Genomic DNA, 22,787 nt, shown 5'->3' on the forward strand with positions numbered 1-22,787 from the left:
CCCCCAGGTCTGGCGCCATTGTCTTGTCTCAATGGGTGTGGGGCTAATCTTCTTTCAGAACCCAACGTAAATGCTGATTGCTCCTAATAGGCGCTTATGCTGCAGCCCGCGCAGCAATATCACACGATGGAGCGATTTCAGGGGCCCTTTGAAGTCATACGGAGCAGATACCTATCGTGTATCCTACCTGCCTTCCTAGGCGGGCTTATCTCACGCCTAAATCAAAATGTCACTTCAACCCCGAACACAGTCTCCATACCCTAACACCAATTGGTCATGTCTCCTTAGCGCTAATCTCGACACGCCTGAAGCCGGACAGTTTGACGGCAGAGACCGATCATCAATTCGGGATGAATCAAGCTCATCAGCCACTAGTGATGCCGGCTCCCCGGCCGCAGCCTGGCCTTTCCTAACATTTAAAGGGGAGTCCCCGCTCGTAGCTGCGTTTCTGACAGCAACTGCATCTATAATATAGTTAATGTCCGGACTAAACAGAACACGACCTTCTTGCCGTGAGGAGAGAACATTGAGTCACAGCCCTTCTGTCAAGCCTCAAGAAGGCTAGAAGCTCTCAAATTACTGTTCGATTGCTAGTCATGCTATTCATATTCTGGGCTGCCACATGGCTTTGTGCTGGTTTGATATCGCCATCTACCGCTATTCTTGAGGTCTTTCAGGTGTACCAGCCTGTTTCAATCGGAGGTCAAAGTGGCTCCTCTTGCAGTGAAGATGTACTGCTCTTAGACCATGTGTTTGGTTATAGTTACGGCCAGCCGTTTGTAGGTGAGGTCATGTCACCCTCTGACTGTTTGTTCCAAATCATTAACATGTGCTTGTAGGTTACTACGTCCCGCCGGATTGCAACTTTGATACGGTTCGGATCAACCTCACGGTCACTTCCAGGGGGCGACAGTTCGACCGCTTAGCATATATGTGGCTTGGGGACGTCGAAGTCTTTCGAACGTCAACCGCAGAGCCGACGGCGAATGGGATTATCTGGACCTACATCAAGGATTTGTCGCAGTATAACGTGCTGTGGAAGAAACCTCAGAAGATCATATTCGACCTAGGCAACCTGATCGACGATACTTATACCGGCTCTTTCAATGTAACTGTCACGGCCCACTTCTCTCACGAAAATAATGTCAGAACTGCAGACCTCGTCGTTCCTATTTCTTCGCAAAGTTCAGGACTAAACTCATCTAGCGCGTTCAACGTCCCTTCGCAACAAGCGAAGGTGTCTTACAGGTTCAATTCGCGGGTTTCTCGAGCGCTTGTGTCGATATCCGCATGTGGCCAATCTGCCGAAGAGTTCTGGTGGTCTAATGTGTTTTCGTCCGACACAGAAACTTTCGACAATGATCTTGTTGAGCTTTACGGACACTCTCCGTTTCGTGAAATCCAGTTATATATCGACGACATCCTTGCTGGCGTTACCTGGCCCTTCCCAATCATTTTCACCGGTGGTGTATCTCCGGGGTTCTGGCGGCCGATTGTTGGCATCGATGCATTTGATTTGAGAGCGCCGGAAATTGATATCTCGCCTTTCTTACCTCTTCTCACAGACGGGTCATACCACTCTTTCGAGATTAGGGTCGTGGGCCTCGACGTTTCAAGCAACGGGACCGCTACGCTTTCGGACCAAGTCGGATCGTACTGGGTTGTCTCAGGAAACATTTTTCTTTATTTGTCCGATAGCACTCATGAACAGTTACCGGTGTCCGCCATATCTGGTCAAAGCCCCGAGGTTATAGCTCCCACACCTACCTTTACCGTTACGAGAGAACTAGGTCGGGACAGTACAGGCGCGAACTCATCGTTGGCATACTCGGTGCTGGCGGAAAGAGCCATTACGATAAAGTCCAGTGAATTCATATGGACCCAGAATCTTTCATTCTCGAACATTGGCCTCCTGAACCAGCAAGGCTTGAGCCAGAAAAGTGTACAGCATACGTCAGGAACGGCTTCCTTTGGCCCGCTTGGTGATGGCGACAACTTCGATGAACTCAGCTATGAATACCCACTGCTTGTAAACACAACCTACGGTGACGTGAATGGGGGTCTTACCATCGACGCTTGGCTGCGCAGGGGACTCGAGATTGACTCGAGCGGTGCTCCTGGTATTTCAACTTACTCTCTGACTTCCGGACCCTTACATCTGGATGTAACGCAATGGGGACAATCATCCTATCGATCGACAGCAGACAATAGTAACTCGACTTCTTTTGGGGACACAAGCACCACTATTGAGAGCGAAGCTGACGGAACCATCTACCAGCGGTCTGTCCGGGCTGTGAACGGCACTGTGGTATCAGATACGGAAACCTAGCGGCATGGTCCATTGAGTGGAAGTTGTTCAGCAGCATCGATTCAGCCTGTAGATAAACTGCATCATTGGTGGAACCTTTGCCCTGGAGATGGGGCTAAGGTAGATTATATGGGGCTTAGTCCCAATGTATGGGCTAGTGCTCAAGCTTATCAGCACGTGATCCTTATCGATAGATACAAAAGGCATCCCATCCCCCCCCCCCGGTGCGTCTTATCTTCTTCTCAAGTGGAGAGAAGCGCATTGAAGTTTCCGGGATGGCTGTGGCAAAGGCGGTTATCTCCTATTCAGGTACAATTTCTGTAGTTCAGCGTTGCTAGGGATCTTACTAATTTCATCCTCTGGTTCCCAGGCGCCGTTCCTGATACCTTGGCTCATGCCTTCACGCGGCATATTGAGAGTGATGAGCCTTTCACTAAACGCCGCAAGACATATTCGAAGTCTCAGAGCTTACGGGAAGTACAAGGACTGTCGACATCACTTGTTCCTAGTGGCTATATACCTCTAGTACGATGTCATCTGCATTTGGTATGCACATACTCGAGATTGGCTAGGTCAATTGTTCTAACGGGCTTACAGAACTTCGCACTTGCGGACCCCTCACAGGCTGAGTGGGGTGACCCTAGTGGCACAGCACGCAACTTGCCCGTCTTTATCAAAGTCTCCAAACCGAGTCGTCTGGAGAAAGAGGAAACTGTAATTGACTATGTGGTTTTGGAGTTGGAGACGATCCAAGAACGAGAAACTGTATTCATTGACACGTCTAATGATCCCGACATCATTGGCCTAGGCGAGCACCTGGCCATCGCTAGCGATCTTATGTGTGCAGATTGTTTCCATACGCCAAAGCCACCGGCTGTCTGCTATCAGTCCACTCTCCGATACTGCTCAAATCGCACGTCTTTTCATCTCGAAACAATCATCTTATGGAAAGACACACTTGATATTGCAGACTACCAGAGGCTACCTACTGCTGCCTCAGCGGCATTCTTTAAGTACGTGCTGCAGGAGGAAGAAGAATACGGCCCCTACCGGACACGCAGGGCTCGAGCTGTGAAAAGGGAAAACGACTGGACGCCCCGGGACTTCTACAACAATGTCCACGTTCCCCCAAACACACCCGAGCTTTCAGCGTCCTTCAAATGCGATTTGACGGAATGTGAGCTTTTCCCCTTCCAGAGGCGTGCAGTTAGGTGGCTTTTAAATAGAGAGGGGAAGGAGCTTGATCAAAACGGCCAGGTGGTGCCGACTGAGGCAGGTTCAAAAACCAGCTTGCCCGAGTCGTTCAAGCAGATTACCGATGCAGACGGGAAGGTCTGCTTTGCTAGCCACCTCCACATGATCGTCAGCAGAGACCTTTCTGCGTGGTATGACGTAAATGACTATCTTAGGGGCGGGGTATTAGCTGAGGAAATGGGCCTGGGAAAGACAGTTGAGATGATCAGTCTAATGTGTTTGAATCGCCGGATATTGCGTCCCGAAGAAACGTTCGCGGGACTTGGAAATGATGGCCTGAGACCCTCTGGGGCAACTTTAATCATAACGCCGTCGGTAATACTGGAACAGTGGAAACAGGAAATTGAGCTACACGCCCCGAAGCTTCAAGTTTTTCATTACACTGGCATTCAGCGGCACCAAACGTTATCAGATCAGGAGCTACTTGAGCTGATGGCTGATAACGATGTTGTGCTCACAACATACAATGTGCTAGCACGAGAAATTCACTATGCTGGTGCCGCCCCAAAAAGGAACCTCCGGCATGAAAAACGGTTTGAGCCCCGGAAGTCGCCCCTGGTCAGAATCTCATGGTGGCGTGTCTGTTTAGATGAAGCCCAGATGATTGAGAGTGGTGTCAGCAATGCAGCCAAGGTTGCTCGGCTCATTCCTCGCCAGATAGCATGGGCTGTGACCGGAACACCACTCCGGAAAGACATTACCGACCTACTCGGACTATTGCTGTTCCTTCAGTATGAACCTTTTTGTGGGCCTCTATGGCGGAGGTTATGTGAAGCAACATTCAAGCCTGTTCTGGCCCGAATTGTAAATACGATTACGCTGAGGCACAGTAAAGATCTCATCCGAAACGAGCTGCATTTGCCGCCACAAAAGAGGGTTGTTATCACAGTACCCTTTACTGCGGTTGAAGAGCAAAGCTATAGACAGCTCTATGAGGAGATGTGCGATGATTGCGGGCTCGATATCTCGGGTTCTCCTCGCAACGTTGATTGGAACCCGAATGACGCGTTTGTTATAGACAAAATGAGAAGCTGGCTTGTTCGGCTTCGACAGTCTTGTCTCTACCCTACTGGGAACCGACGCAAAGGGTTTGCTGCTGGTAATGGTCCTTTACGATCGGTCAATGATGTGTTGGAGGTCATGATTGACCAGAATGATGCGCTGATACATGCCGAGGAAAGGTCTCTTCTTCTATCACAACTTCGACGTGGCCAACTACTCGAAAATGCGAAGCGTAAACGAGAAGCTCTTGATCTCTGGAAAGCTACCTTAGATCGTGCAAGTGACACTGTCCAGCAATGCCGGAAGAAGCTGCTTGTAGAGCGAAGGAAACAGCCAACACCTATAACTAATGGCGCACGGGCTGAAAGGTCGGCTATGAGTGATGATGAAGGTGAAGAAACTGAAAAGAACACTCGACTTCATGCATTCCGCCAAAGGCTACGAGCGGCGCTCGAGGTCGAACACATTGCCATATTCTTCACTGGAAATGCTTACTATCAAATAAAGTCCGACCCTGACCTCACGAAGCCTGGCTCTGAGGAGTTCCAGGCGTTGACAAAGTTTGAAGAGGAGGCGTATGCAAAAGCCAAAATAATCCGACAAGAAATGCTGACAGAGATTTCTCGAAAAGCGAAGCGCTACGTGAAGAGAATCAAGGAGAAGGCTGGAAAGGAGGAGTTCGTGGCCATTCCCGAAATGAAAGTCGAGCTATATAGTAGAGGGCTCGAGTCCCGCCGGGTTTTTGAGCGTCTTGAAGACTTTTGCGACATGATGAATGATCACGCTGCCTTATACAAAGAATGGCGCCAGAAGATGGTCGAACTCCTCTCACAAGCACTGATCGATCAAGAGGACGAGTCCGAACTCGAGGGCGATGAGTATGAAAAGTCGACAAAGCATCAAGATGAAATGTATGTCTACATGGAAGCACTGCGTGCATTATTTGCTGATCGTCACGATGCTCTGACGGGCCAGAAAAATGTGCTTATTGCCCATGAAGTGAAAGTGGCGATATCGCAAGCGCAGAAAGGAGAGGGACCATCCCCAACGCTATATCTTGATGTCATGAAGAAACGGAGTGAAGTAAAGCCTGGTCCTGACCTTGGGTCTCTGCGTGGAGCTATCACCCAACTTCGCAGTCTCGGATCCTCGCTCGAATGGCAAGCAAACGACGGGAGTACAAGAGCGCGTGCTGAGTTAGAGATTCTAACCAAGGTGCTCAAGAGCGTCACGGACATGTCGACAGAGCAGACAAAAATCGCGTCTAATCTAGAGAAGGAAGTAGAGATGTTTCGCGACACTATGAATAACCGCCTCGAGTACTACCGTCAACTACAACAAATCTCTGATACTGTGGCACCATACGATGAAGAAAGTGCTGGCAAACCTCTTGACCACCAGCTTCTTGCCGAAAGACTAGAGCAAGAAGAGGGCATGGACGAAAAGATATCTTCTTTGAAAGCAAAGGGTCGCTACCTTATCCATTTACGAGATGAGTCAACCCCGGATGAGAGCTCAAAACTCTGCATTATATGTCAGTGCAGTTTTGAGATTGGTGGGTAGCTACAGTCCTGGTATTTCCGCCAGATAGCTAACTCTTACAGGTGTCCTGACGGTATGCGGCCACAAGTATTGCAAAGACTGTTTACGTCTATGGTGGCGTCAACACCGTACTTGTCCGGTTTGCAAAAAAAGACTGGGCGCCAACGACTTCTATCAGATTACTTATAAACCGCAGGAGTTTGTGGTGCAGGAAGAGAAGTCGGCGTCGAACATTGAAACCGAGCAACATTCCAGCAATTCTATATATACTGATATCGGTTCGGGAACTCTACATGAAATCAAGAATATCGACCTAAAGGACTCTTTCGGAACTAAAATAGATACGCTGGCACGCCATATTCTGTGGCTCCGAGAACACGACCCCGGAGCTCAGTCTATTGTCTTTTCCCAGTACAAGGGCTTTCTTGACTATCTAGGTAATGCATTCAAGCACTTCAAGATTGGGTTTAGCAGTGTCGACGAGCCCGACGGTATAGAGAAGTTCAAAAAGGATCCCGGGGTATGTCATCTTCCCCCATTGAACAGCCATCCAAACTGATTATCAGAAAGATTGAATGCTTCCTCCTGCATGCTAAAGCACATTCGTCCGGCCTTAACCTGATCAATGCAACCCATGTCTTCCTCTGCGAGCCCCTCATCAATACAGCAATCGAACTCCAGGCCATTGCGCGAGTCCATCGTATTGGACAATATCGATCAACTACCGTGTGGATGTATCTGGTCTCTGATACCGTCGAAAAATCGATATACGACATCTCGGTGTCTCGCCGCCTTGATCACATCATCCAAAAGGAGCGGGAACAGAAGGCCAATGTGTCTACACCAGCTGAAAATGGCGTGAATGGAGATATAGTTGAGGATCTCAGCGAGGTGGCCATCGACTCTGCTAATTCTTTGGAGGTGCAAGATGCGCCATTGGCCAAGTTGATGGAGGGCGGCGCTTACGGTGGCGAATTGGTTAAGAAGGACGATCTATGGCAGTGCCTGTTTGGCAATCCGAGGCAGCAGCAGCCTCCAGACGGTTCCTTGAGCGCTGATGGTGATGTCGCCAGGTTCTTGAGAGCCGAGGCGGCGGAGCAGCGAAGAACCTCGACTAGTGGACGGTAGGCTGGACCAACCGATCCACAATATATATCTGTTGTCCACAATTCCGATGGAAATGTCTTGAGATTTGCTATCATCCATATATTTATTTATAACAGTGTGTCAATCACGTACCAAAATTTGAAATGATATGAATCTTGAATACTGAAGGATCAACTTGATAGAAACGGCCTTAGATATTACTCTGGAGTAGGCGTAATTGTACCTGAATCCTGACTAATCAGGTGGTCCCATTATCACCAACTATCAGGTCCACTACAGCTGACGTTGAGCGTTTCTACCTACATGGTGGCTTGGGGGCGACTTTGAATCTCATCCTCTTTTGTGCTTTCTTTTTCAGTTGTTCTTTTGTTGAAATGCATATTCTGCCATTCCATGTTTGATATCAGTCCTCATCTTTTACCATAAATTCACTCAACATGGCCGCGACCGACAGTGCGGAAGCCAGAGAGCTTAGCTTGATTTCCAAGGTTGAGCTCAGAATCGCTTTAGCAGATACAGACGAGAAGCTAGAGTCCCTTCTCGGCACATACCTGGCCCCTTTGTTACTGAAACTGGGCGCCGACAGCCATGCTGTTCGCAGCAAAGTGATTTCCGTTTGCCAGCATATCAACACCAGAGTCAAGGCTCCCGCAATCAAGCTCCCTGTTGCGGCGCTTTTAAAGCAGTTCAAGGAGCACAAAGCACAGCTTATCAGGCATTTTGACCTGATCTACCTACAGCAGGGTATTGATCGTTTGGGTTCTGATGCCAGAGTTGAGATCCTGGTGCCTTTACTGCAGGGCATCTCCGAGATCGGGACGTCTGTGAACCAGGGCGCTGTTGTGTTTAACCTGGTACTACGGTTGTTGCCACTCTTGAAGCTTCCGCCGAAGGATAGCGCGGATGATGTCAATTTGAAGGCTCGTTTAGGTCTCTCTGACAAGGACACACGGTTCCTCTCTTACTGGTTTGCGAGACTACTGCTTCTTACGCCTGAGAAGGACACTTCCACTTGTCCAGGTCTATCTCCGGCAGAGTACAAATTTTTGAATAAGGACGCGCCTGTAACTGAGACGTGGGACCCCGCCAGAGATGGCGGGTTGAATCTCACGGAAACGAAAGTTCGAGTATTGAGGTTCATCTCTAGCGGAGCATTCAGTGATTCAGAACGGATGATGCCCGCGACCATCGCGTCCGCAGACAGTAACTCTCGCTTGTCTGATCTGGCCGAAGAACTTCTCAAGAGGTTTATACCAGACCTTGAAAACCAAGATGTTGTGCAGCAGCTCTATCAACTCTACTTTGGTGCTGGAACACCAGACGGCGCTCGCCCGGCGCGTCCTGCCCTCCAAACAAGGCTTCTTGTTTTCCTCGGAAAGTCGGTGGCAGCCACGACACACACTAATGAAATAGTTCGATTGATTGAGGATGGTCTCTTATCAGACGCGGCACGGTCTTCCCAAGGGCTCCAGGCATCAAAGTTACGGACCCAGATCTTCAACTTTACAACGTGGGTGGTCCGCATGGGGTCGCCGGCTGATCTCAGACAGATGGCCCCAAAGGTCATCGCCGGTTTGATGGACTTCATTCGCTCCCAGGGTTGGCCTAGTCCTGCAGCTAGCGGGCAGCGGCTTCCTGGTACTGATCTGAGTCTACGCGCTCTTGCATATGAGAGCATTGGGATAATTGTCCCCAAAGCTGACCTCAAATTTAGTGATGGGCACGAAACGATTTCTTATTTCGAGCTGATCAAATGGCTGTTCACGTCGCTTAGCTGCGATGACTCCGGGCCTCAAATTTTCGTTAGCATTGAACAGGCCCTCGGAAGCATTCTTAATTCGTCAATAGATGTCGGGAATGTCGAGTTTCAAAAGGAATTGAGCCATTTCCTCCTGTCCCAGATGAGGACATACCCCGGAGACGACCACGAGGAAACGGGGTGCAGAATTGTGCGTGGCCCACAATATGCAACTGTACGATTTACGAACCGATTTTTGCCATTTAGCGACGTTGTTGCGCGCTGGATCGATCTCATGGCCGTTGCAGGTGGCACCGATAAGCGCCAGGAGATTTCTGAGGAGGGGAGAAAGGGCCTCCATCCATATTGGTACAGGCTGATGAATCCGACCATGGAGAATAAAACGACCAGTTCTTCATCTGGAGCCACTTCGTACTTTGACTTTCCGAGCTTTATTGAGGCCACGAACTTTCTGCTGTTCACAGTAGTACCAGAAAATCATGAGTTTGGAATGTTCTCTGGCCGATATAGAGAGTCATTTGCCCCGGCAATGACATTTCTCCGCAATATCTTGTTTTGGAAGAGTCTCTTAGCGGGCGGGCTTGAGATGGAGATAGAGCAAGATTGGGAATCTAAGCTTGATTTGATGCTCGCATCGGATGAAAAGGCGCGAGCGGCATTGAAAAGGCATATGCAATTGAATGAGCAGGATAAAGTTGGAAGATTCCTTCAGTCTACTCTCATGGGTCTTGTTGATGGGTCTGGAGAGGGCCGGCGAACTTGTGGAGAGCATTTTGTTAGTATCTGCTCATTGGCAGCCAACAACTCGGTTGAATGGCTTCTACCACAAACTCTCTCGCTGAAAGGGACTTTGTCTAGCAATGACCAGGATGCTCAGAACACCACCGCTCGGGCAATCGGTATTCTAACTTCACATCCCGCCTTTCCACAGAAGGACCTGTCCGATCTAGCAGCGGAGCTTTCGGCCACGACAGAGTCTTGGGAGTCGGCGGTTGGCGAGAGAGTCCTCAAGGCTCGAGGAGCGATACTCGCACTAGCCTTCATATTTAGCAGGTTTGCGTTCCGAGAAGCAAAAGCGAAGCTTTCCGAGGCGCAACTGAACGGATTTGTCAAGATTGTCTTTACAATTGTTGATACGTCGCGCGACTCTCTTCTCCGGCAGGCTGCACAGACAGCTATTGGCCAACTAAGCTTGTCTGGTCTCTTGTCTCCGGCTACGTTTACTGACGATGAGTGGAACACGGTAAAGGAGAAGCTTGTCAAGGATGCAAAGGCCGAGAGTAATATTGCTATCTCAGCTATCGGGTTGCTTCCACTCTCCTTTCCGAGTGACGCGCCGCAGTATGAGCAACTGCTTGATGCTCTTTACAGTTTGCATGAGCTCCGAAGTCCCGAAGTTCACTTTACAGTAGGCGAGGCACTGAGCAATGCCGTCGCCGGTTGGAGCTCCAAATCACTAGTTCCCGAATTCGACGTTGACGAGCAGGTTCCTGAAAATAAGATTCCGACTTCCGTTCTTGCGGGTGTTTGCGATAAGCTTGCTACAGATTGCAGAGCATCAAAACCGTCTCTGAGGAAAGCATCTGCGATATGGTTACTCTGTCTAGTCAAAAATTGCGGCCACATTGACGAAGTACAAAGCCGTCTACGCAAATGCCAGATCACGTTTGCTAGCTTATTAGGCGACCGGGACGAGATGGTCCAGGAAACTGGCGCCCAGGGATTGAGCTTAGTGTACGAAATGGGCGACCAAGCTCTTAAGGATGACCTCGTTCGTGACCTTGTGGACTCGTTTACCGCGACTAGCGCAAACCTCCGTGGAGGGAAAGTGAATGAAAACACCGAGCTCTTCGAACCAGGAGCATTACCAACCAGCGGAGGCTCGTCGGTCAACACGTACAAAGACATCATGAACCTCGCGTCCGAGGCTGGCGACCCCACTCTTGTTTATCGCTTCATGTCACTGGCTTCCAACAACGCGCTCTGGACAAGCCGGGCAGCGTTCAGCAAAATTGGTATCAGCAGTATTTTCTCCGACTCCAGCGTCAATGGATACCTGGCGAAGAACACCAAGATCTACCCAAAGCTCTTTCGATACCGGTTCGATCCGAATCCGAACGTGCAGCGCTCAATGAACACAATCTGGCTTGCGTTGGTTAAGGACCCAAATGCTGTCATCAGTGCTCACTTCGACGAGATCATTACTGATCTTTTGAAGAGTATGCTGGCCGGGCGCGAATGGCGAATGCGACAGGCCAGCTGTGCCGCAATTGCAGATTTAATCCAGGGCCGGCAGCCAGACGTGTATGCCAAATACGTCGATGAAATCTTTACCAAGGCATTCAAGCTTGTTGATGATATCAAGGAGAGTGTCCGCATTGCTGCTCTTAAGCTCTGTCAAACAATAACTGGATCTGTTATCCGCACATTAGAAGTGAGCGATTCTGACACGAAAAGAGTTAGGACTATGCTGGAAACTACCATACCATTTCTTCTAAGTGACAAAGGCATGGAATCCAGCGTCCAAGAAGTTCAGGGATTTGCACTTGGAGCTCTTATACAAATGATCAAAAAGGGACCCGGTAATTCGCTGCGACCGTTTGTCCCTAGCATTATAGAGCAGTTCCTAAACTGCCTCAGCTCGCTGGAGCCCCAGGCAGTCAATTACGTTCATCTCAACGCCGACAAGTACGGGCTAACAGGGCAAGACATAGACAAGATGAGGCTGTCCAGCATCCGCACCTCTCCCATGATGGAAGTAATTGAGCGATATCTTATCGATATGCTAGACGACGAGAGCATGAAGGAATTCGCAGCCAAGCTTGAAGGCGTGCTTCGGTCCGCCGTTGGCCTGCCATCAAAGGTCGGGTGCAGCCGTGTGCTAGTTTTGCTAAGCATGCGGACAGTCCTCTTCCAGCCCTACGCCGATCGATTCATCCAGCTCCTCGGTAAGTACGTCGTGGACAAGAACGACACGGTGAGCGCATCCTACTGCTCATCCATTGGCTACCTCATGCGTCTCGCCTCAGACGACAAAATCCTCAGAACAATTGAGCATGCCAAGTCTCTATACCTCACAGCTGTAGATGCCAACCAGCGGGTGATTTCTGCCGAGATCCTACATTCATCGTCAAAGCTGTCGAATGATCGCTTCATGGCGTTTGCATCGACCGCCTTGCCGTTTGTGTTCGTCGCGAAACATGACCTGGATGAGCATGTCCGCGAGGTGTTTGACAAAACGTGGCAGGACAACGTGGGCGGCAACCGGGCTGTATCCCTGTACATCAAAGAAATTACCGATCTTGTCAGGGATAACCTGGAGTCAGCTCGCTGGGCGATAAAACATACCGCAGCGTTGGCAATCGGAGACGCCATCACGTCACTGGATTCGGAGATCGACATGGGCACCAGTCAGTACCTCTGGCCTGTTCTAGAACGGGCATTGGCTGGAAAGACCTGGGATGGGAAGGAAAATGTGCTCAAGGCATTTGTACGGTTTGCGAGCCAAGCTAGGAAATTGTGGCTGGAACAGCCACAGCTGGGAGAGCTGATGAAGGTAAGTAAGAAAACGATGGGTCTTTACACTTTTTGCTTTTTTTCATATGGTCGGCGACTGCTTTTATTTTGGGCAATTTGGCTTTGAGCTACGGGCTGATCTGCGCGCAGACGATTACGATTCGAGAGGCAAAACGGAATAACCCTGCATATCGGCCACATGGCCTGACTGCTCTTGGTGGGGTCGCACAAGCGCGCAAGGACCTCGATCTTACGGCAGAAGCAATCAGTATCGTTTCCAAAGTGCTGGATGACATTGACGACGATGCAGGAGACCCCATGGATGTTGACTCGGGTAGCGGTTCGAGGGCAAAACAAACTCTGGAGAATACGCTGGCGGCTTGTGTAAATTGCCTCCTGCAGTGCTTTAACTCAACGTTGCAAGCACCCTCGAGAGGTGAGAAGAGCCTCCCTTTTCCGCGTTTCACATCGGTGAGCTAATAAAAGAACTTGAGTTTTAGGTCGCACAATATTGGAAGGCTATCTGGCTGAATTGAGGCCAAACATTCGTAGAGCTCTGAAGCACGGAGGAAAACAGGTGCAGATTTCTTTGTACGAAGGGCTGCGCCTCCTCTTCACCCAATTAAGCACATGGGCTTCCGAAGGGGACGGCGAAGCTAATCATCTACGCGAGATTCACGAGATCTTGGCGGCGCTGACAGGGGAGTTGCTCTCTTGCGAGATTGACTTGTCGGTCGAGGCCATCCGAAAGGGACGTGCAGAGGCGATGGCTTCATACGTCAAGCTCTGCCAGCAAGCGGGACGGGAGATAGACCCGCGACTACGAACGAGCATCGGCGACTGGCGAAGGGAGGAGAGATCTGGGCCCGTCAGGCAGGTACTCGATCAGGTGATCGGACAGTTGGCACCAGAGTAAAGAGGTTTCGGGCGGTTCTTAACGGCTGACAGGTATGATGAACCTAGCAGACGGGATTGAACGCCGATCGAGCAGCTGAAATGTCTGGAACTCTGGGGAAACTTTGTGCTACAAATCTCGCTTTCAGCCAGCCACCCTGGGGATTTCAAGATTGCATGGGCTGCAGCGTGCGGGCCTGCAGCTAAGAAATGGTTTGTTTTGCTGCCAGTGGTTCGTTCCCTTGAGCCGGAACAGCAAGGAGCCCTATCAGCGGTGCCAGTGTCACCCGACGTGGGACTTGAGGGAGGAGAGGGCGCGAAGCGAAGAGGAGGGTTCATCAGCCGACTGCTGCGGTCCGTTCTGTTCCTGGAGTTAGCGTCGGGCTCTAAAGCTGGCTAAAGCTGGCCTCGTCCGAAATGTCGATTAGTATTTTCTGACCAATATCCTTATTTACGATAGAGTGCGACAAGAACAATGATTATTGCCTCCCTCCTCCGAGTCAGACCAGTCATGCAGGCGCTGGCGAATCACAGGCGAAGCTTGCCGAGGGGCCAACACTGGGTCGGGCTCGATAATCCGGCGGACTATGAAGACCTGCACCTCGCCCTTTCTTTGCTTTTTCCTCACCCTGTCCCTTGGGTGCTCCAGACCAGGCCGGGGCGATTATCTATTCTTTGGGAATCCGATCCGGAGTAGTCTGCACGGCAAAACTTCAGACGCTGATAATCAGAGGTCAGAAGTTAGAACAACTTTCTGGGCCGCTAATTTAGTCCCATCGGTAGTCGCGTTTCTAACTGGCACATGGCAGGCCTAGCACAGAGTGCGAGCGCCGAGACGCGAGAGGGTCAATGGGAGTCTAGGTCCAGGGCCCATTCGTGGAGATGCAGTCCAAGCCTCCAAGCCCCCCAGCCCTCCAAGCCCCGAGACCAACGGGGAGTAGACCACTACGTACTAGTGAAGTGAAGTGCGAGATAGGACATCGCCGTGTGAACTGTCCAGACTAGAACGCAAACTAGATTAGACCAAGGTATGGCAAAAACAAAAACTCAGTCTAGTTCCTCCCTGGACTGCCCTCGGCTCCGAGAAAATGATGGAGAGAGAGGCAAGCATGTCCTCACCCCATCCGGGCCCGATTAATGGGAACGCGATGTGACCAGAGTGCCTGAAGGTTTTGAAGGATCGAAACGAGACTTCTATTTTTTGCCACAAGGCAGGCTGAGTCTTGAGGAAATTGAGCTCTTGCAGCCCGACAGCAGGAAGGTTGGGAAAAAGAAAAGAGCGACGCAGGAGAAAGAGATGAGGGCGACCGATGGGGGAATGGGGACCAGGCCTTGAAAAGATCAGAGACAGAATCAGATTCAATAATATTTCAGATTCAGAGTGTGGGTGGGTGTGGAGCCCACATGGTTGGCAGCTGCACAGTGCACCGCACCGACTCCGTGCTTGGTCTTAGTTTATTCTCCCTCTCTCGATCTCCCAAATCGACCCGCACGAATCGCCGCATCGCTCGCTGGCTCCTCTCTCCTCCGACTCAATCCTATTCGCTGGACTTTTCTCGTCCTCCGTTCGTATTTCGGCGTTCCCCTTCGTACAGCCAGCCTAGATACCCTAGTCTGTGGCAGGCTGGATGCACTTCTTCAAGACCTTACCGGGATTGCGTCTCATGCATCCCCTTGTTTTCCTTCTTTTTTTGTCTAATCCCTCGTTTTGTTGCCTCCCCTAGTCTCATCATGGATAGCTCCACGGAGTACGCGATGCTGGCGTGCTTATTTCTGTCCAGACTGGTCCCCCCACCCCAGCTGAAGACGTATCTTCACGATTCATTCGATCCCTTTTCTGGTCTTTCTGATCTGGCTCTTACTTTTTTTTCGCTTCCGATTACCGGTTGCGTACAATCGAAAGGTAAAAAGGTAAAAAAAGTAAACCAGGGCAAGGGCCCGGCCGAAAGCTATCATCGCCCACACGTGGCTCTTGCGGCTCTAGTGTCATACTATATATATGCTTAAAGGTAGCTTGTCGATTGCTCCCCATCATCCTCTCGAACTGGTGTTCCTTTCTAATCCGTTACAGCGCCAGCCCTTTTTATAAACGCTTCATTCCAGTACCTTCCCTGGCTTAGAGATGTCCACCCGCAAAGGCCAACCTTCGAGGAAGCGCCCATTACGCCTGCCTACCATTGCACCCAAGGATGAGGTGACGCCTTCGAGCCGCCATGGCGGTGCACCGACGGCTGTCAGGGCGACAATGATCCAGCCTCGTCTCCGCTTCCCGCCGCGGTCCCGGACTGGATGCTGGTATGTCTCTTCTATCATGGCGAAATTCTCCTCTTGGTATGTCTTTTCTAACTTGATTCCAATATATAGGACATGCAGAGTGAGCCATATCCTTTTTATCTCATGCAAATAGGTTATATAACGTGAGCATGCGCTGACGTGGACGATCTATCTCGTATTTAGAGTCGCAAAAGTGAGTCAAGTCCGATCCCGTGTGCCATTAGGCATTAGATCATGTACTGACTGCTCATAGTCAAATGCGATGAGGTCCATCCACAGTGCAACGTGAGTTAAGGTCCGATGTTTGGTTTCCACGGGTATGTTAACATGAAGCGATATCCAGCAATGCGCACGGCTTGGTCATGTTTGCGACTACCAGCCACGACTGTGTTTCAGAGATGACACTCGTCGAGTTATGGAGCGCATGCCCGATGTCAAGACTATAGGAAATGTTGTTTGGGACCGTAAGGACCCCCGTTCTGTCCTAAACGCCTTACTCAGTATGCTAATCGGCATGGTGTGATTCTAGCAGCCAAAACATCTCACAGGAGAGAGCACTTCGCTGCTTCGGAGTCGTTTCCTTACGATTTACTACCCGATTTCTCAAGGCTTACATCAGACGAAGACCGGGAGAAGAAAGCCCAAGGGTCTGCGCCTGGGACGTACCATGTTGTTGTGGTACCAGAAAGCTTTGCGCGCCTCCCGGAATACTCAGAGGACACACTTGAAACTGTGCCTAGCCACCGGTACTCGAGTCCACTTTCCGAGTACAGTAGCTACGATCCCATGGACGACGTCACTATATCCGAGGACCCCAATGTGGTGTTTCTGAATCAATTCAGAGATTCCAGGAAGCAAGCATATCCCAGCCGTCGGAGCTATACGCAATCTCCAGAGTCTGACCTACCTTCCGTCCCAAACACGATGTTGTATACTCCTTTGCAGGATATCTCGGAGGATCAGGTCTCCGAGTCCGTCGATCTTGAGACTTACGACATGGCGCTTTTTGATCATTTCCAGAATGTCGTGTGGATGCAATTGATTCCTGGGGGCCACGGCTACTTGGAGGCGAATATTTTTGAGCAAGAGGCTTCCAATTTCCCTCCAGTGGGTGGTGCCGAGTGCTTTGCTTGGGCTGCATGAATCCTAACGACTTCGATGACAGCTTCTTCATGTAATGATGGCGGTGTCAGCCCTCAGTCTGGTTCGTCAGGGAAATTCTCACTACATGGATGTCCTACAGTACTATGACCATGGCCTACCATCCATCCAGAGCAGCCTTCAGAACTGCGACGATGTTCTGTCGGATGGACTATTTCTGACTCATTTCCTGCTAGTTGTATACCAGGTTTGTAACGTGCGTGTCTGGCCATTTCATCCCGTGCTAACGGAGTTAGATTGCTTTTGCAGCGCCTAGCAACGGCCCAAATCTCTGGTCACACCATTTGTCTCGATTGCTGCAATTATCGTTAGTGAGACAATCCGTCGCTGAAAGCGAGCGATACCCTGTCATTATCTGGTTGATTTGCCAAGTTGATCTATATGCTCTTTTCAGCGGCACTGGATCGGGAGAATATATCAGGGCAGCGGTTGAGGGCCACTTCCTTCCCAAGGCCGAATCCCTTCTTTACCCAGTGGGGTTTGAACAAGCGGGGTCCATGCAAAATGAAGGACGTGATGCCCAACCTTTACTTACGTGTGTGTATCGAGAGTGCTTTGTGCTGGCAGCACGCCTTGGATTCTCTGCTGCCGGAGTGAGGGCCTCGACCGTTGCATGTACGGAGAGTGTGTATCGGGAGCTTGAGTCTCTCCGTGGGGCGTTTAGGCAGTTGTGGAATTCGCAGGAAGTTCGGTTTCTCATAGAGAATCAACCAAACCTATCCCGGCGAGCACGACACATCTTCCATCAGGTGAGCAAGGAAACACGACTGGTGGTATGTCCGGAGACAAAGCTAACTTATACCATCCAGTTGTCTGTCCTCTTCCACACATCTCTTCTTTATTCCTGTTCACTTTCATGGCATGGACAAGTGTTACCAAATCTTGAACAAGAGATTCAACACCACACAGAGGCGATCCTCCATTCTGCAGCAAGATTGGCTGTCCATAGCCGTCACAGAGGCCCTCTATTCCTAATTTTCCCCCTCTTCTTGACCGGCTCTGTTACGACATCAAACGACGCTAAAATGACAGCGTTGGAGCTGTTGGCAAGTCTTGGAGAGTATGGGCACCAGGCGGCGACGGCGAGGTCATTACTTCAGCTTGTGTGCGAGACCCAATTGCAGCATTTGCGAAATGGAGGGCATATGCGCGAGATCAACTGGAGGGAGGTAGCAGCGAACCACAGGTTTAGACTAGTGAGTTATGGTTGAAGTGTCATGAAGCACTGTTTTCAATGATTATTTATCCATGTCAATGTCATGTTTCATTAGCAACGAATACACGAGTCATGCACTTCGTTATGAACCGGATAATGTACTTATAATTCTCGCTACGGGGCGAGCCGAGCCAGACATCGGAGATTCTGAACGATCCAGACCTGTGACATCCTTAGACTAAGCTTGGAGATGATCCTGAAATGATTAGACAGATATCATTATTAGCAGCTTCATCTCCTTTTCCAAAGAATACACTGTCAATTCCTGGGGTTTCATTCGCTCCTTGGCGGCAATTTGTAGCCAGAGCAGCCCCTCCTCTGCGCTCTGCTGGGCCAATGAAGACTCCCAAGACGCTGCGAAATGCCCGGCGCCTATCTCAACCCAGTCAACCAACCACTGCATCTGCTGCTGCTCGCTCGCTGCGTGATGATGACTGTGATCACCATCAGGCCGAAGCTGGTCACAGGCTTCTGCGCTTGTTTCTGAACCTGCTTGTCGCCGTTGGGTTTCAAGTTGTGGCGCATAGGTTATTTACTCTGCGCATACGCTGACGCCTATTCTTCTCTCCAACACCCCGCATCTCAGCCCACCTTGATAGCTCCTTTTTTTTTCGTCCCCTGAGCCTTGGACTCTGTCTCATTTATTTCCATTACAAAATTCGCACCGCGCTGTTTAGTCGGTAGAATACTGTTTGATATCTACGCGACAACCGGTTTTGTCACGATGAATCCCTCTGGGAACAATCGTTCCCAGGAGGAGCTTTTCCTACAAGGCCCTAATCAGCATGAGATCGAGTCCCCTGTTATTGGGCCGTTGCGCATTAGCAAACGAGAAACTCCGTCTCCAGCTCCTCCGGGTGCTGCCCCTCTACCATACCCCGATGACAGGCCAAGGCTGCAGCAATATGTGCGGGTACCGGGCTCAAGTGGTTCGAGCCCAATACCCCCAGCTGGCAGGCAGAGTGCCTCTCCGACGTCCAGTGGAGGAAGATCTCCGGTTGATTACCCTCCCGCTTTGCGACCCCGGGATGGCCGCGAGCCCAAACAATCGACTTTGGCGGAACGACGAGGAAATGCGCCCAAGCCGCTACCAGAATCTCCTATAGTTGACACTGGCGATAGAGAAGGGTACTTGGCCAGGATGAACCAGCGGCCTCCAGGGCCTCCAGCGGCCGGGCCACCGCAGAACATGGCATATCCGGACTACAACCAACACTACTACCCGCCTCCACAGCCTTCAGCCTCTGCGAGACCAGCGTCCCGTGCGGCAACGTCACAGAATCTGCAACCGCCGCAGCATAGTATCAACCGCTTTAGCTCCACCGCCTCCACCTCAACAACTCGTGCCGAGCGAGGGTCTCCCCCGCCTCCAGAGACACCGATCGTTGAGCCCGGGCAGCACCCGACTTCTGATATTGAAGCTCGCTATGCGGCTTCGGGGATTGCGGGGACGTCGACGCTGACTGGACTGCAGGCCCAGAGCGCAGCAGCGCAACGGCGAGCAGAACAATACGCCGGGCAGCAACCTAGGAATCCTATTCAGCGTCCATGGACTCCCACTGAGTTGCCTGGGTCTCACCCTCATGGGCCACCGACCGTGTACCAGGGCGCCGAAGCGGTCCCGCCACAGATTTCGAGCCCGAACATTACACCAGGTCCGGCTGTGGCTCCGTCACAAACACCACAGACTCAACAGCCTGCGAGGATCCCGAATAATGCTCTCGAGCAAGATCTGGAGAGAATGCGCATCAGTTCATCGCCTCCTCCGGCGTATTCGAGTGTACCACGACCAGCTTCTGCTTCCCAGGGCTACTCCAATGAAAAGCAACGTCTGGCAGCTGCGGCAAACCAACCAACTTCCGCGGCTGCGCAGCATCCTGCAGCCACAACAACAGCAACGGCTGCGGGAATTGGAGCCACCGCGCCCATGGTCTCGGCCCAAGACCATCCGGCATTTGCCAATGAACCAAGACAGCAACATCCACAGCAGGATGCTGCACAGCCGCAGAACGATGTGCAGGCTGGTGGCCAACAGGACCAACATCCAGCTTTCCAGCCTCAACAAGTACAGGCCAGTGCGCCATCAGCAGCCAGCTTGCCCCCGGCATCGCCACCTCCGCTCCCAGAAGGCTGGATTGCGCATCTGGACCCAAACTCTGGTCAGTACTACTATATTCACCTTCCTACGCAGTCCACACAGTGGGAGTTTCCCAAGGGACCTACGCCCCTGAACCTTAACGAGGCACCAATGTCCCCCGTTGGAAGTGTGTACAGTGCCCATCCTCTGGCATCGCCAGGGTTCTCATCATTTGGCAAGCCATTGGCATCCCCCGGTGTTCCAATGACCCCTGGGTTTGAGAGTCTACAGTCCCCGGCTGTAGCAGGTTTTAGTGGACCTCCTCCAAGTAGTGGCGTGGAGATGTACAAGGTAGCGCCTACAAACGGCGTATATTTTGGCCCTTATCTCCGTTATGCGAACATGGATGTCCAACGCGGTGTATGGTTTGGATCTATTCTTCTTGTTACGGACGCCGGCCAGCCGCCAACGATTCATATCCATCAAAGTGTTGACCTATCGCCTAACCCGCGCCAGCTAAAGGCGATGGCCATATCTACACACCAACGGTGGACCTTTTACAAATATGAGGTTGACTTGAAGATGGACGAATCTGGGTCCGCGAAATGGACATATGCTATTACATCGCACCTTGGCTGCACACGCTACGAGTTCTTGGTTGCCGGTCAACACGAGGCGAGCTGGCGGTTTATTGCAACCTCGGGCAACGACTTTTCTCTCAATGTCAACGAGAACGAGCGCTCGCGGCTAGGCGGTATTGGTCTCATGTGGAAGGATATCATGCAGAAACACACTGAGATTGGTGGGTTCCACGCTCAGCTGTGTCTGGGAGGTCAGATCTACGCAGACCGGATGTGGAAGGAGATTTCATCGCTGAAACAATGGCTCCTGATTCGAGGAAAAGAAGCGAGGAAGACAGCGCCTTGGACGGCCGCTCATGAGCAAGACGTGTCCCACGGGTACTTTCATTACTACACCAGCCATTTCGATCAGCCATACTTGCGAGAGTCCTTTGCTCAGATTCCATATGTCTGTCAAATTGATGATCACGATATGTAAGTCTTGCGTGGAGGTTATTACGCAACGCGCTGACACGGTTAGTTTCGACGGCTTTGGCTCGTATCCGGAGCATATGCAGTTCTCCAACATGTTCAAGAACATTGGCCGCGTTGGAATCGAAATGTACCTGCTCTTTCAACACCATACCACACTCGACATCCTCCGCAACGTCAGCACTGATCATGATCTATTCACCATTACTGGTACTGGTTGGCATTTTGTTAAATATCTTGGACCAGCCGTGGTCCTGGTTGGTCTGGATTGTCGCTCCGAGCGTAACCAGCACCAGGTGCTCGCTGGACCAACATATCAAGGCATATTCCCCAAGATTGCCATGCTCCCTCCCACTGTCCAGCACTGTCTCTGGATGACTTCAGTGCCTCTCATTTATCCAAGGCTAGAGACTGCTGAGCACATCGCCCAGACATTTACCACTGGCAAGCGAGCCGTCACCGGCGCATACAACGTTCTCGGCAAGGTGACCAGTTCTGTTGCGGGCGTGGTAGGGGCCAAGGACGTCGTCGGGTCCGGGTTCGACTCCGTCAAGCGCGCCGTCGGGAAAAGCGGTCTCATGGGTGGGATCCTGAGCCCATTCGGCGAATTCGACTTGCTCGACGAGCTTCGAGATCAATGGACGCACGAGTCCAAGGTAAGCCTGGTCATTTCCATAGACAGCCGCAGAACTAACAAGGAATAAAAGGACCTCGAAAGAACCTACCTCATCCGCACCCTCCAGGGCATCGCGCATCAAAAATCGCTCCGAATGACCTTCCTCTCCGGTGCGGTCAACGTTTGCGGCGCCGGCCTCGTCCACGATCCTGGCCACCCCTCAGACCACAAAACAATGTACCAGCTCATCTCCTCCTCTGTCGTCAACAGTCCGCCACCCTCGTACATCATCAAAATGCTGCACTCGAGCAACAAACCACTCTATGTCCCCGCAAACGGCCACCGCTCCACCCCGTCTCAGCCCTCAGACACGAAAGAGGACATGATGGAGATCTTCCAGAATGATGTTACCGGCCAAGCCCGCGAGCATAAGAAGCTCATGGGTAGGCGGAATTACATTGCCATTGTCGCCTATGATCCGGATTCCATCGGCGGGAGTCAAATGTCGCTTGCGATGTATGGGCAGCAGGGTGGTGGTGGTCTGCCGTTCCCTGGTGGCAGTGGGAAGCTGAATCTTGCTGTTGACTTCATGGTGCAAGGGGATGGGTCGTTTGGGCAAGTCGTCAAGTATGGGCCGGTTATTGTGCCAAGTCTGGAACATGGGAAGTGATTAGTTTTGACCTGGCTTTTTGGGAAGTTCGGATTCATGTTACTTTATATATTTATGTTACTCTATATCACTTTTCCCTATTATTCTTTACTTCTATACCTATCCTGCGTTGACATATTCTTCCCTCTACACGCCAGTCACTGTTGGTATCTCATACTGAATGCATCCTATGCGCTGTTTTTATGTGATAGCCAGCGTTCAACATTACTATTTCCGTTAACGTGCTGTGGAATTTTGACAGAGCTAGATAATCAGCGATTGATTGAATGGGACAATTGACATGATATCCAAGCGCCAGAGTCCTCAAGCCCTAACTAGCGTCTACACCCAGCTCCTGAC

General features: G+C 51.1%; 5 protein-coding genes across 5 annotated transcripts; all 5 read left to right on the top strand.

Annotated features, from left to right (window-relative positions):
- Window positions 1-299: 299 nt before the first annotated feature.
- On the top strand, window positions 300-2,456 carry BDW74DRAFT_94574 (uncharacterized protein). Its single transcript, XM_073734133.1, has 2 exons — window positions 300-783; window positions 840-2,456. The coding sequence occupies exons 1-2, from the start codon at window positions 597-599 to the stop codon at window positions 2,327-2,329; spliced, it is 1,677 nt and encodes a 558-aa protein (XP_073579325.1). The 5' UTR covers window positions 300-596; the 3' UTR covers window positions 2,330-2,456.
- Window positions 2,457-2,556: 100 nt separating this feature from the next.
- BDW74DRAFT_161767 (putative SNF2 family helicase/ATPase) lies at window positions 2,557-7,380 on the top strand. Its single transcript, XM_073725837.1, has 5 exons — window positions 2,557-2,617; window positions 2,679-2,854; window positions 2,906-6,119; window positions 6,169-6,626; window positions 6,677-7,380. The coding sequence occupies exons 1-5, from the start codon at window positions 2,584-2,586 to the stop codon at window positions 7,232-7,234; spliced, it is 4,440 nt and encodes a 1,479-aa protein (XP_073579326.1). The 5' UTR covers window positions 2,557-2,583; the 3' UTR covers window positions 7,235-7,380.
- A 155-nt stretch (window positions 7,381-7,535) lies between these two features.
- BDW74DRAFT_161771 (ECM29 family proteasome component) lies at window positions 7,536-13,009 on the top strand. Its single transcript, XM_073725838.1, has 2 exons — window positions 7,536-12,528; window positions 12,639-13,009. Exons 1-2 carry the CDS (start codon window positions 7,651-7,653, stop codon window positions 12,966-12,968), a joined length of 5,208 nt encoding a protein of 1,735 aa, XP_073579327.1. The 5' UTR covers window positions 7,536-7,650; the 3' UTR covers window positions 12,969-13,009.
- A 2,495-nt stretch (window positions 13,010-15,504) lies between these two features.
- On the top strand, window positions 15,505-18,028 carry BDW74DRAFT_188217 (Zn(II)2Cys6 transcription factor; the record flags this gene model as incomplete). Its single annotated transcript, XM_073731664.1, has 8 exons — window positions 15,505-15,677; window positions 15,842-15,849; window positions 15,910-15,941; window positions 16,000-16,120; window positions 16,186-16,763; window positions 16,822-17,004; window positions 17,054-17,566; window positions 17,627-18,028. The coding sequence occupies 8 exons, from the start codon at window positions 15,505-15,507 to the stop codon at window positions 18,026-18,028; spliced, it is 2,010 nt and encodes a 669-aa protein (XP_073579328.1).
- A 643-nt stretch (window positions 18,029-18,671) lies between these two features.
- On the top strand, window positions 18,672-22,691 carry BDW74DRAFT_94732 (WW domain protein). Its single transcript, XM_073734134.1, has 3 exons — window positions 18,672-21,165; window positions 21,212-21,818; window positions 21,870-22,691. The coding sequence occupies exons 1-3, from the start codon at window positions 18,758-18,760 to the stop codon at window positions 22,446-22,448; spliced, it is 3,594 nt and encodes a 1,197-aa protein (XP_073579329.1). The 5' UTR covers window positions 18,672-18,757; the 3' UTR covers window positions 22,449-22,691.
- Window positions 22,692-22,787: the final 96 nt, after the last annotated feature.

This window comes from Aspergillus multicolor, assembly GCF_047715735.1.
Source record: "Aspergillus multicolor strain CBS 133.54 unplaced genomic scaffold BDW74scaffold_37, whole genome shotgun sequence".
In the NCBI taxonomy this organism is placed as follows: Eukaryota; Fungi; Ascomycota; class Eurotiomycetes; order Eurotiales; family Aspergillaceae; genus Aspergillus; species Aspergillus multicolor.

What these genes read in the sequence shown, in the direction of transcription:
- BDW74DRAFT_94574 (XM_073734133.1), top strand. Translation starts at nt 597, where the DNA reads ATGCTATTCATATTCTGGGCTGCCACATGGCTTTGTGCTGGTTTGATA. An exon ending in TTACGGCCAGCCGTTTGTAG is followed by an intron (nt 784 to 839) that starts GTGAGGTCATGT and finishes ATGTGCTTGTAG; the next exon opens with GTTACTACGTCCCGCCGGAT.
- BDW74DRAFT_161767 (XM_073725837.1), top strand. Translation starts at nt 2,584, where the DNA reads ATGGCTGTGGCAAAGGCGGTTATCTCCTATTCAG. An exon ending in GGCGGTTATCTCCTATTCAG is followed by an intron (nt 2,618 to 2,678) that starts GTACAATTTCTG and finishes TCTGGTTCCCAG; the next exon opens with GCGCCGTTCCTGATACCTTG. An exon ending in AGTTCAAAAAGGATCCCGGG is followed by an intron (nt 6,627 to 6,676) that starts GTATGTCATCTT and finishes ATTATCAGAAAG; the next exon opens with ATTGAATGCTTCCTCCTGCA.
- BDW74DRAFT_161771 (XM_073725838.1), top strand. Translation starts at nt 7,651, where the DNA reads ATGGCCGCGACCGACAGTGCGGAAGCCAGAGAGCTTAGCTTGATTTCC. An exon ending in AGCTGGGAGAGCTGATGAAG is followed by an intron (nt 12,529 to 12,638) that starts GTAAGTAAGAAA and finishes ATCTGCGCGCAG; the next exon opens with ACGATTACGATTCGAGAGGC.
- BDW74DRAFT_94732 (XM_073734134.1), top strand. Translation starts at nt 18,758, where the DNA reads ATGAATCCCTCTGGGAACAATCGTTCCCAGGAGGAGCTTTTCCTACAA. An exon ending in CAAATTGATGATCACGATAT is followed by an intron (nt 21,166 to 21,211) that starts GTAAGTCTTGCG and finishes TGACACGGTTAG; the next exon opens with TTTCGACGGCTTTGGCTCGT. An exon ending in AATGGACGCACGAGTCCAAG is followed by an intron (nt 21,819 to 21,869) that starts GTAAGCCTGGTC and finishes AAGGAATAAAAG; the next exon opens with GACCTCGAAAGAACCTACCT.